General features: G+C 45.8%; 1 protein-coding gene across 2 annotated transcripts; it reads right to left on the bottom strand.

Moving 5' to 3' along the window:
- Positions 1 to 8420: 8420 nt before the first annotated feature.
- LOC125534506 (fructan 6-exohydrolase-like) lies at positions 8421 to 12520 on the bottom strand. 2 transcript variants are annotated; one of them, XM_087545423.1, is made up of 6 exons: positions 12256 to 12520; positions 12051 to 12059; positions 9744 to 10642; positions 9265 to 9665; positions 9062 to 9158; positions 8421 to 8974 (listed from the first exon to the last, which is right to left on the bottom strand). In XM_087545423.1, exons 1-6 carry the CDS (start codon positions 12404 to 12406, stop codon positions 8780 to 8782), a joined length of 1752 nt encoding a protein of 583 aa, XP_087401549.1. In that variant the 5' UTR covers positions 12407 to 12520; the 3' UTR covers positions 8421 to 8779. The 2 variants fall into 2 exon arrangements, with proteins under 2 accessions (XP_087401549.1, XP_087401550.1); XM_087545424.1 differs by lacking the exon at positions 12051 to 12059 and having other exon boundaries at positions 12252 to 12464.
- Positions 12521 to 12647: the final 127 nt, after the last annotated feature.

The raw sequence follows: 12647 nt of genomic DNA, 5'->3' as shown, positions 1-12647 counted from the left end.
CCTCCCATAATTGTTGCATAAAGTGAGTCATCAATGTGCCACATGGGTCGGGATTTGGGTTTTGTCTCCTGCCATGAATGCTCTCATATTTCTGAAACGATGGTTCGGCCACTTGGGTTGTGAGTGTGGAACATTGTTGGCATGAATGACGCGTTACCTCACCTCCGAATCAACTCATTCCGTTACAAGAAGTGGTAGAAAATAAAGAAAATATGCTTAAGTTGCACCTCATTCCTAAGTAGCTCTCTCGCATCGGAGGCAAGATGCGGGGAACGCCTATTCTGCTTTGCAGATGGCAACTAGCACCCATGCAGCAGCTGGTGGGCCGGCCCACAAACGTGCATGCAGAGAATTCTATTATATCGCAAAAAACCATCAAAAAATGGCGCGCTCCATGATTCAAACTAGAGCCCTTACACTCATCTTCGAGATTGGCTAACTGCTACACCTACTGGATGCTATTGACTCATTTCACCGCGAATTATATTAAGAATCAGCGTAGCCGTGTACCTCGCCCAGATTTTTGAATTATTTGAAAACATTATTCAAAATGTCATTTTTGGGAAAACGTGAACACAATTTGAAAGTTCACAAATATGCATCAAAAGTTGGCCAATACAAAAAAAGTTCACAAATTAGAAAAAATTCCGTGTATTCAAATAAGATAACAAGTTCAATCAAGGTCATGGAATTGAAAAAACGTTCACTGATTTAAGAAAAATTTCAAAAAATGAAAAATGTTCATGAGTTTAAAAATAATCAGTGATTTGACAAAAAGTTAATAAAATTTAAAAATAAGTTCATTGAATTTGAAAAAAAGTTCAAAAAAATTCAAACAAGGTGCATCAGTTTTTAAAAATCATAAATTTTTTAAAAATAGTTCATGATATTTGAAAATTTTAATTGATTTTTAGGAAAAGTTCTTATGATTTGAAAAATAGTTCATTGATTTTGAAAAAAAAGTTGACAACTTTTGAAAAAGTTCATCAATTTTGAAAACAATGCATCAAATTCGAAAGAAAGTTCACAAATTTTCAAGAATAATTTCGTGAATTTGAAAAGATTCAAAATTAGGAAAAAGAAAAAGAAAAAAGAAAATGAAGAAACGAGTACATGAACCGTGAACAATAGAAAGAATAAAAAGGGATAGAAAAGTAAATGCGCACAGCCGTCCTGCTGTCCTAGTTGGTTATTGCGGTCGAATGGAAGGAAGAGATCCTTAGTTGGAGTCCGGTGCCTGCTCTTATTTGTTTCTCCTAACAAAAAACGAAAAAAAGAGAGGTAAATTGACTGGCCCAGGCAGAGGGGGGTATGCGCCCAATTGCAAAAACCAAAGTATCAGGATGCCGAAGGCGCCGAATAGAAAAGGCCCAAAACGTGTTCTCAATGAGTCTAACTCAACAAGCATGGCATTGGAAAATGTGCTTTGCCTATTTGCTATTTGGGCTGGGAAAACGGCCACCTATCACTCTTGTTTCCAAATCAAAGCCTAAGCAAAAGAAAAAAAACTCGACGTCTCTGCCTCTCCCGCAGCCGCTGGCCAACCACATCCCCCCCCCTTGCTCGCCGTCGGCCAGCCCTCTCCCCCTCCATGCGTTGAGATATGGTAGCAGTATATCACCATGCATCATCCCACGTTTCTGTATATTTTGCGAGTGCAAGGCGCGGGAGTTCGCAGCTAGCCCACCAGGGTTCAAGTCTCGGCTTGAGCATTTAGTTCTCACGGAGTTTTCTTATATAAAAAAATGCCAACATGCTAGTCTAGCCCTGGTTGGTCTCATTTTTTTTTCACATTTTCCTAGTTAGCATCATCACGTTTCACAAAAAGGAAGCGAACAATTAGACATTTAAGAATACGAATTTGTCGAGTAAAACAGTAAGACCGACCGAAATTCTTTGCGAGTAGTATTTACTAGTGATTACAATAGGTTGTATTGAATTATCTTGCTGTAGCTACTAGATTGTTTTTTTAACTCAAAGGCAAAAGATTTGCCTCATTCATTAATTAAGGGAGGAGACAAGGTTTAAGTCGGAGCCACATGAGGCCCACTGAATACAAAGTCATTACTCTCGCGGTATCAAATTACTCAGGCGTTTCGCACCCGCTAGCACCCAGAGCCTAGCTTCCTCCTTCAAGTTTCGCAAGATGATTTGGGGGGCGTCGATTTCTTCTGGAAGACCCTTGCATTTCTCTCATTCCGAATGGTTCAGGTGGTGAGCAAGGTGAGGGTCGCCATAGCCTTGCTGCGCGTGGCCATATGAGTCCACCAACTACTGAGAGAGTGATGAGCCGCCCACTGGTTGGTGTTGATATCGCCAATTTGCAACCAATCTCTAATCAGCCTCCACAACCGCATAGTGTACCGACATCTGTAGAAAAGGTGAGCGGCGGACTCGAACTCCCTCTTGCATAACGGGCAGAGACCACAATTTTGCATCCCGCACCGCTCTAGGCGGTCAGCCGTCCACACCCTGTTTTGGATGGCTAGCCATGCGAAGAATTTGACCTTGGGGGGTGCCCAGACTTTCCAAATGACCTTGTTCATGGGCGTGAGGATAGCTCCCATGAATTGCGCCTTATATGTTGATTTGGCCGAGTATTCCCCATTAGGGGAGAGCTTCCAAATGATGGTGTCATGGATGTCTTGGGAGATGTTTATATGAGAGAGCAGAGACCACCGTTCGACGAATTGAGTGACATGATTCCAAGTCAGCTCACAATGCAGGACGATGGCCTTGATCCATGCATCATCGTGCAAGGCCCTACTAACCTTCCAACTTCTGTGCTTCGAGATCTTGTATATGAGGGGTGCAACATCAATTGGCTTCTTGCCGCTGAGCCACGGCGCGTCCCAAAATGGCGTCCTTTCCCCATTGCCAATTGTGATGGTGGTGAGAGCATAAAAAAGATCCATGTCCTCTTTGTCGCACGGGTTTCCCGAACCAACCCAAATCTTCGTTGGGTCATGCCACTCATACCGTGGCCAACACAACCGGAGAGCTCTGGCAAATTTGTCAAGATGTAAGACACCTAATCCTCCTAGGTGAGTAGGCCTACAGACCGTTTCCCAATTAACCTTGCACTTCCCTCCGGAGACCTTTTTCGTGCCCGCCCAAAGGTAAGCACGCTCAATCTTGTTGATGCTCTGGAGAACGGATGGTGGCCCAATGAGTGGGGTGAGGTGGTGGATGGCCTGGGAGGTGAGGACCGACTTCACAAGAGCCCCACGTCCAATGGAGGTGATATGCATGCCCTCCCAAGGCACAAGCTTGTTTGCAATTTTGTCCTCCAGGTGTTGGTAGTCCACTCGCTTAAGTTGCCAAACATAAAGCGACAATCCGAGATATCTCATGGGGAAAGAAGCTCGAGTGGCTGGCATGTCCTCAAGTATGGCGTCCAAATCCAAGTATCGACAGCGAATAGGCACCACGGAGCTCTTGTGAAAGTTTGTGTGCATCCCTGTGACCTCACCAAACCCCTCCAGGATGTCGGCCAGCTTTCTAATATCCTCCCGAATTGGCGCCACAAAAACAGCCGCGTCGTCAGCATAGAGTGATGTCCGAATAATGGTGCCACGCCCTCTAATCTTGTGCAAAAGCCCAATCCGAGTGGCTGAGTTGAGCAGTTGTTGTAGCGGGTCAACCGCAATAACAAAAAGAAGCGGTGACATCGAGTCTCCTTGCCGTAGGCCCTTCCCGTGGCTAATCGGAGAACCGGGAACCCCATTGAGGAGCACCCGTGATGATGAGGTGCTAAGAAGGGCAGCAATCCAGTCATGAAATCTGCTAGGGAAGCCGCACCGCTGAAGAATATCAAGGACATATTCCCACCGGGCCGAGTCAAAAACTTTTTGGATGTCCAGTTTGAAAAGGAGTGATGGAGTCTTATTCTTGTGGAGGCGGCGTGCAAGGTTTCTAACGTACATGAAGTTGTCATGAATGCTTCTCTTCTTTATGAAAGCACTTTGGGCGTTGGATATGAGGTTGTTAATGTGCGGGCTAATCCTCGCTGCAAGCATCTTGGAGACAATCTTGGCAATGGCATGGATGAGGCTAATGGGCCGGAAATCAGTGATGTCTTCTGTCCCATCCTTCTTGGGCAGAAGCACAATATTAGCGGAGTTGAGCCACTGGAAGTTGTCTACATGTAGGTTGCCAAAGTTATGAATCACAGCCATGACCTCCACCTTAATGATATCCCAACTGTTGGGGAACGTAGTAATTTCAAAAAATTTCCTACGCACACGCAAGATCATGGTGATGCATAGCAACGAGGGAAGAGTGTGATCTACGTACCCTTGTAGATCGACAACGGAAGCGTTTGGTTGATGTAGTCATATGTCTTCACGGCCCGACCGATCAAGCACCGAAACTACGGCACCTCCGAGTTTTAAGACACGTTCAGCTCGATGACGATCCCCGGACTTCGATCCAGCAAAGTGTCGGGGAAGAGTTCCGTCAGCACGACGGCGTGGTGACGATCTTGATGTACTACTGTCGCAGGGCTTCGCCTAAGCACTGCTACAATATTATCGAGGACTATGGTGGCAGGGGGCGCCGCACACGGCTAAGAATAAGATCACGTGGATCAACCTGTGTCTCTGGGGTGCCCCTGCCTCCGTATATAAAGGCTCAAGAGGGGGAGGCCGGCCGGCCATCATAGGGCGCGCCAGGAGGAGTCCTACTTCCTCCAGGAGTAGGACTTCTCCCCCAATCCTAGTTGGAATAGGATTCGCGAGGTGGGAAAAGAGAGAGAGAAGGAGGAGGGCGCCGGCCCCCTCTCTCCTTGTCCTATTCGGACTAGGGGGGAGAGGCGCGCGGCCCAGCCCTGGCTGCCTCTCCTCTTCTTCCACTAAGGCCCATTAAGGCCCATATAGCTCCCGGGGGGTTCTGGTAACCTCCCGGTACTCCGGTAAAATCCCGATTTCATCCGGAACACTTTCGATATCCAAACATAGGCTTCCAATATATCAATCTTTATGTCTCGACCATTTCGAGACTCCTCGTCATGTCCGTGATCACATCCGGGACTCCGAACAACCTTCGGTACATCAAAATGCATAAACTCATAATATAACTGTCATCGTAACCTTAAGCGTGCGGACCCTACGAGTTCGAGAACAATGTAGACATGACCGAGACACGTCTCCGGTCAATAACTAATAGCGGAACCTGGATGCTCATATTGGCTCCTACATATTCTACGAAGATCTTTATCGGTCAGACCGCATAACAACATACGTTGTTCCCTTTGTCATCGGTATGTTACTTGCCCGAGATTCGATCGTCGGTATTCCAATACCTAGTTCAATCTTGTTACCGGCAAGTCTCTTTACTCGTTCTGTAATACATCATCCCGCAACTAACTCATTAGTTACAATGCTTGCAAGGCTTAAGTGATGTGCATTACCGAGAGGGCCCAGAGATACCTCTCCGACAATCGGAGTGACAAATCCTAATCTCGAAATACGCCAACCCAACATGTACCTTTGGAGACACCTGTAGAGCTCCTTTATAATCACCCAGTTACATTGTGACGTTTGGTAGCACACAAAGTGTTTCTCTGGTAAACGGGAGTTGCATAATCTCATAGTCATAGGAACATGTATAAGTCATGAAGAAAGCAATAGCAACATACTAAACGATCGGGTGCTAAGCTAATGGAATGGGTCATGTCAATCAGATCATTCAATTAATGATGTGATCCCGTTAATCAAATAACAACTCCTTGTTCATGGTTGGGAAACATAACCATCTTTGATTAACGAGCTAGTCAAGTAGAGGCATACTAGTGACACTTTGTTTGTCTATGTATTCACACATGTATTATGTTTCTGGTTAATACAATTCTAGCATGAATAATAAACATTTATCATGATATAAGGAAATAAATAATAACTTTATTATTGCCTCTAGGGCATATTTCCTTCACCAACAAGACTTAAAGAATGCACCGGTAAAGCCATCCGGGCCGGGTGCCTTGTCGCACGGCATATGATCAATGGTGCACTTGACCTCCTCCTCAGTGAAAGGTGAATCAAGACCTTCCAAATCAACCTGGCCCATTTCAATATTTGCCCAATTCAAATCCCGACTCCTTGGCATGCCTCTTCCAATGGCGCTGGAGAAATGATTATGCACAATAGTTTCCTTCTCCAAGTGGTCGGTGACCCACCCATTGTTATGCTTTAACCGGTGTATGTGGTTCTTGCGCCGTCTACCGTTGACCCTCAGATGGAAAAACTTGGTGTTAGCGTCGCCCTCTCTGATGTTGGAAATGCGAGCACACTGCTTCTTACGCGCCCTCTCTAACACAGCCAGGCTCATGACCCGCCTCTTCAGCCTAATCCGGAGGTCCTGCTCATCATGGGAGAGAGGGCGAGATTCTTGAGCAATGTCAAGTTGAAGGATGATCAGCAAGGCCGCATGAAGATGAAGCTTGGCCTTGGAGAAGAGTCCCTTACTCCATCTAAACAGATGCAAGCTCGTATTCTTTAGCTTATGGAATAAAACATGACAGGGCTCCGAGTGAGAGATTGGTTCTTGCCAAGCCTGCTGCACAACATCCATAAATCCTGGGATTCTTGTCCAGAAATTCTCAAACTTAAACGTGCGAGGTCGCCGAGGGCCACTGTCATCGGCAAGAAGAAGGGGGCAATGATCAGACAGGGAGCTTGACAGGGCATGCAAGATGTGTGAGTCAAAATGTATGTCCCATTCAGAATTGCAAAAGAAGGAGTCGAGTTTGCACAAGGTGGGGTTCTCTCTTTCATTGCTCCAAGTGAACCGACGATTCTGTAAGTGGATTTCCTTGAGCTCACAAAGATTCAGCGCTGCTCTAAATCGGTTTATCCAGCTAATGTTGATGTTTCTCTTATTTTTGTCTGGTGCCCGGTAAATTTGGTTAGATTGTTATCTTGCAGACTATCTCTCTTTGATTGTTTTTAGTATATTTCTTACTGCAATGATTATAATAGGCAAGAAGTTGAATTTCTAATATTTCATTTCAGTAATTCAAAGGAACCTGAATGTTTTTCTACAAGTATATGTCAAAGTGCATGCTAGTAATTACTTAATTAGTTGCTGACTTGTTGGATTGTTGTCGTAGAGGGTAAGATGGAGACGCACATGTCTACTGAGATATAAAATATGGTTCTAGAAAGACTTTCCTAGTGTTACCGCTTCAGGTACTTTCAATGTCTCAGCTTTCATGGTTTGTACGTACTTTCTAATGAGTCGATGTAGATGACCCTATGCTGTTACCATATCCTAAAAGACCATGATTTCTGCTAATATTTATCAAAAAGACCAAAAGTAACATGTACCAATACATTTTGATGTGGAGAAATGCCTCATAGTTAGTTCACAAATACATGATGTATCACGGTGGTCTAGCACAGATCCTCATTTATTTGAACTCTTAATTATGCTTGCTTGCTAGATAATATTGCTTGCTTGCTTGCAATCAATATTGTGATTTGTTTGGAAAGGCATGCGAGAATATAGATAAAAAAGATTAGTGCGCAGTCTATATTTTAGCTAATAGCCTATGCTTCATTTTCATTGGAAGTAAGTTGCTTCGGTGACGACGACAACGATGTCGACATGATGCTATGGCGGTGACGACGACGGCAACATCGACACGGGGTTGCAAAAGCGGTGACGATATCCACACAGGGCTACGGTGGCGACGACGACGACATCAACAAGGGGCTGCGATGGCGACTATGACAGCCACATTGTAGAACTAATTTGAATATATGCATGAATGTATAAATATTTGGATGCATGGATGAATTGTGTAAATGATTTTTTTAAATCCATAAATACTTAGTGATGGCGTTGGTCGCTATGCTCACATTGTTAGTACTAGGGAACAGTGGTACTCCATCCATCTATATATGGCCTAATAAGTTTTTTGAGGTATTCGTTGATCTTGGGTTAGAGAAGTAATATATGACATGTGTGTTACACAAATCATACCGTTAGATTCATATATTGTTAATCTTGTCAATGGTTAAATACAACCTCAAAAATCGTATTAGGCTCTATATATATTAGTGGAACCTGTGGGCCCGTTTCGAAGGTACAGGTCAAAAGCAAGAAAGCTCACTACTCAATTGAGGAAGCAAAACAATCTATAGAAGAAGAGGAACAGCGCATACATACATCCTGAAACTCGATAAATTATTTATTTGTTTGCATTCAGCCTCTAGCTATCGTCGCCAGTACCAGAGGTGGTTCTTATTAAAGATAACCCTTTGATTCCCCCCAAAAAAGGGCAATCCCTTGATACTCAGAAGCCAACTCTCTAGAACATTTACTACAATTGGATATCACTCGGTTTTTTTTTACATTAGTTCCTTTATTGCCTACCACTATTATTCCAAGGAGCCTAATATTTATTATTTCCAACACCCTATCATATTTTTTCATTTATTTACATAAAAAGTAAAAGTTACAAAAACACACACTCATTGTTATTTTGGGTCCTAGTAGAACACTAGATGTTTAAAGTGCATGAAAGGTTGTATAAGTGATGACATATATATATAACTTAGAGGAAATGGAAGCTCCCCAAGTGTTTTACACTCATTATTTTCACACTGAAAATGCTACAATAAACCCTTACTTTTCAAGGAGAATTGCCCAGCGTCTTTCTACCTCGCACCATGAGATGGTGGCCCAATCTGTCATGAGTCGAGCCTCACTTTTACATATTAAACTGGCGTGTAGTTGCTTCTTAGAGCGAGTCGGTTCAAATTTACACTTAAGGGAGTCACCCACCATGCACGACGTTTACGGTAGCCGTCGCCAGCCTCCATGCCTCGAGCCTAGACACCCTCACGATGCCGGTCCCGTTATTGAACACGAACACATGGCTATTGTTGTTCTCCGCATGCAAAGGGTACACCCGTGCCGTGATGCATGTCCGGCCCCCACCTCCAAAGCTCTCCACCACTGAATGATCAATCTGCTTGGTCATAAAAGGGAATAAAATCACAAGATATTCACTTAATGCATCTAATGAAGGAAAGGATTGACGAAGAATTTTGGTTACCAATGTTCTGAGAGATATGCTTCTCTGGTGCTGCTCGATGTCTATGTCCACGAACCCTCCATACGGTGGCTTGTACACATTGTCCTTCCGAGTCGATCTACTCATTTTGTTGCAACACAAGGTATAAAAGTTAAAACAAGAAAAATATGAGTTTGCAGGATCAAAGAGTTCCATCTAAATTAAGGGAGTGTTGTAATCATTACCTTGTGAGGTCGATGCACATGATAACTTTGTACTTTTGGTTGTGTCTGAACACTCTGAAGAAGGCAGCTGTGTGCTCCCGTAGGTCACCGGAGGCCATGACAAGTAGCCCGAATGGACCGACCCCGCCTGGCACAGAAGCGCCCTTCTCCTCGCATAGCTTCTGTGGATCCAGCAGCCAGCTGGGTTCGAAGGTCTCGGCCTCTTCCAGCGACGGGATCTCGAAGATGGCATCCACGTCCGCCTGCGCGCCCGCACCAACGATCTTGTCCACGCCACCGGCATTCACATGCGCTCCAAGCAAGCTGGCGACTTGTTTGCTCCTCAACGTCTCGATCTCCTCGATTGGCCATTGTCGTAGCTGCTTACCCTCTCCGTCCAACCACACCTTCCTCGGAACTATCTGCGTGTGCACATCATAGCTAATAATATAACGAGGATGATCAGTTAGTTGATCGGAAATTGACCTTAGGATACAAACCTGAACACCGGACCAGCCTCTGGCGATGTCGTCGTTATGGCTGTCGGACTCGTTGGCCCATGCCCAGAGCACGCGCCGGTTCTTGCGTGTGTCGAAGAAGGACTTTGATGCGTATATGTGGCCGTAGTCGAAGCGCCGCCAGGTCGGCCAGTCGTCGATGCTGCGCGCATCGTCCACCTCCGGCATGAAGGTATCCGCCACATCATCGTACCTCCCGACCACGTAGTAGTCCTGGGTCGTGTTCGTCACGCTCAGCTTCAGCACATGCCTCATAGCACTGCTCGCCGTTCCGGATGCGTAGCCAAGTCGCCCCTCCTCCGTACCAGGCTCCGCCACTGGGAATAGGTCCGGGCACTCAACCATGTTGGCGGTGCGTGATGTGTACAATGGCAAGTCATTCCGCTTCCAGTGTCGGAAGTCATTACTCCGGTAGATGAGCGTGGAGGCAAAGCCATTGGGGCCGCCGACCTTGGCTGCAATGGCGATACGCCACAGACCGTCGCGGCCTACCCACGCCGTGGTAGGGTCGCGGAAGTATTCTCCGGGGACGTCGGCTGGGAGTGGTATGACGGGGTTGTAGGCAGGCTTGACCCAGTCGCGGAGGAGCGGGTCGGTTGGGTTCTTGGGGAAGGCGATGTTCTGCACCTGCACCCTGCCATCGTCGATGCGGCCGGTGTACAGCAAGGCCGGGACGCCGCCGGGGAGGATTGTGGCGGAGCCTGACCAGCAGCCGTTGTGGTCGAAGGGGGCGGTGGGGTCGAGCGCGGTGTCGAGGGCGGCCCAGTTCACAAGGTCACGGGAGATGGAGTGACCCCATGAGAGGTTCCCGGTGCCCGATGTCGCGCCGAGCGGGTTGTACTGGTAGAAGAGGTGGTATACCCCGTTGTGGTACATCGGCCCTGTACGTCCATGCAACGGAAACAGCCGTCAGACGATCAAAAAAACTGTGGAAGAAATTTTCGGAGCACCTAGCTTGAGACACCAAAAGTAGTGCAAATTAAATATCCTTATAGCGAGGAGTTGAGCTACTAAAGTGCCGCAAACTACTTGGCATGAATGGTAAGCTATATAAAAAACAATGAACAAAAGAAAGTGCCGCAGGCCTTGTTTCGTCGTTCGCTAATCAAAATGTCGGTGCGGTGCTGCACGAATGCCCGCGCAGGCACGCGTGCGTACGTGAAAGAACGAGAGTGCGCGCGGCAAATAAAGGCACGTGAACTAATCAAAATCAAGCATACAGTTAGCTCCAATATACGTATAGTGAAAGTAGTTACTACTGTTCACATCAGTGTTGTTCTGTGCTGCTGGCTTCTTTGCATATGCACGAATCTATCCTTCCAACTGATTCTAGATCATGTTTGTTAGTTATAGAAAGTTGATATAATATAATAATGATTGCTGGAATTTTGAGCACTTGTAAGCCAGCCTCCGTATAAGATAACCTTTGCGATCGAGACACATATATTCAGGATACACAAAATTGATTTATAGAAAACCGATTAATAGTCATTTTTTGCTACAACTCATTAATCCTGTTTTAGGAAAAACCATGCTTTTCTAAATGTGGTCAGACCCTTAAATGTGAATAGGGGACATCCGCAAAAACAACACGTGATTAGGGGATATGGGTTTGATAAATCTCCGTGTCCAAACATCCCTCTAGTGATCACTGATATTTACATGCAATTCAGGCATTGCTGTGGGAGAGATGTGTGAGTGCGTAAGTGAATGTGTTTAGGCATGCGAGTCTAGTGTTGTGTGCGTGCTGTGTGTGTAGGAATTTGAGACAACATCACTGGTAATATATTGTCAAATTCAACAATCAAATTTATTAAATTATTGAAAATTTTCTATGTTATATTATTAACATATTACATTGAATCTTTGTCATATGGTTGTTGCGAATATACCTGTTAGAAAATACTCCATTATCAGACATGTTTTGGGGAGGTTGGAAAGATCATAAAAATGGAGAAGGGATCTTTTGGCGAGGCTTTGCAAATGAGGATTTGGGGTGTCAAATATTGGCTCTTACATGGCAACACAAAGTGACGTCCAATACGGGCACACACACATGACACAAAAGCAGCCGTATCGCAATCATGGGCATGTGCTGATTTAGAATGATCTAACGAAAACACGGGTCCAAGACGGGAATCTAAAGAGGAGGGAAGTCGAGTCTAATCATACGGGTCCAGTATGTGATGTCTCCTTCGCACGTACTCTAGCTAACAAGTAAGTAAGCAAGCACAATGCTTGATCGAGTAAGCAAGCAAAGCAATTATACAGAAGACGTCGTGTACGTACCATTCGGATCTGCACGTATCCGGAAGTCACCATGCATGCATGAATGATCCATCCATCATCCCAAAAGCAGCAAATTTGTCGGACATGTGTACACATGCAACAAGGATCAGATTAGCTAATGGCTTAATTCATTCGTTCGTGAAAAGAGAGCAGCTAGATGGAGTTTTTTTTTTTTGCGGGGAAGCTAGATGGAGTTGCTACGTACCGTTCTGCCAGTTCTTGGCAGGCAGGAAGTGGTAGGCGGGCCTGATGCCCACGCCATGACGGACTACCGTGCGGAGCGAGGAGGACGGCGAGAGGAGAAGGCAGAGGTGGAAGGCGACGATGCACGCGGCGAGAGGGAGTCTGGCGGCCATGGCCACCCAAAATGGGAGCGGCTCTGCCTCTGCTCTGCCGCTGCCTCCACCTCTCGGAGTCTGGTGGTTGCTCTTTCTCTGATCTTCCCCCTCGGAGTCGCGGAATAGTATGCCAACCAAGGTCTGGACGTGGACGTCGATGTTCGCTCGCAGCAGCGGTGCTAAATATGGAGCCGTCCATCAGGCTAGCTGTTGATCTGATGGTCTGGAACTAATCAAAACTAGGGGACCCGAGCAGCAG

The sequence above is a fragment of the Triticum urartu genome, chromosome 2A (assembly GCF_056163025.1).
Source record: "Triticum urartu cultivar PI428250 chromosome 2A, HENAU_Tu73, whole genome shotgun sequence".
Lineage (NCBI taxonomy): Eukaryota > Viridiplantae > Streptophyta > Magnoliopsida > Poales > Poaceae > Triticum > Triticum urartu.
The sequence above is the reverse complement of the archived record's forward strand: the minus strand, read 5'-3'. Positions and strand labels throughout refer to the sequence as shown.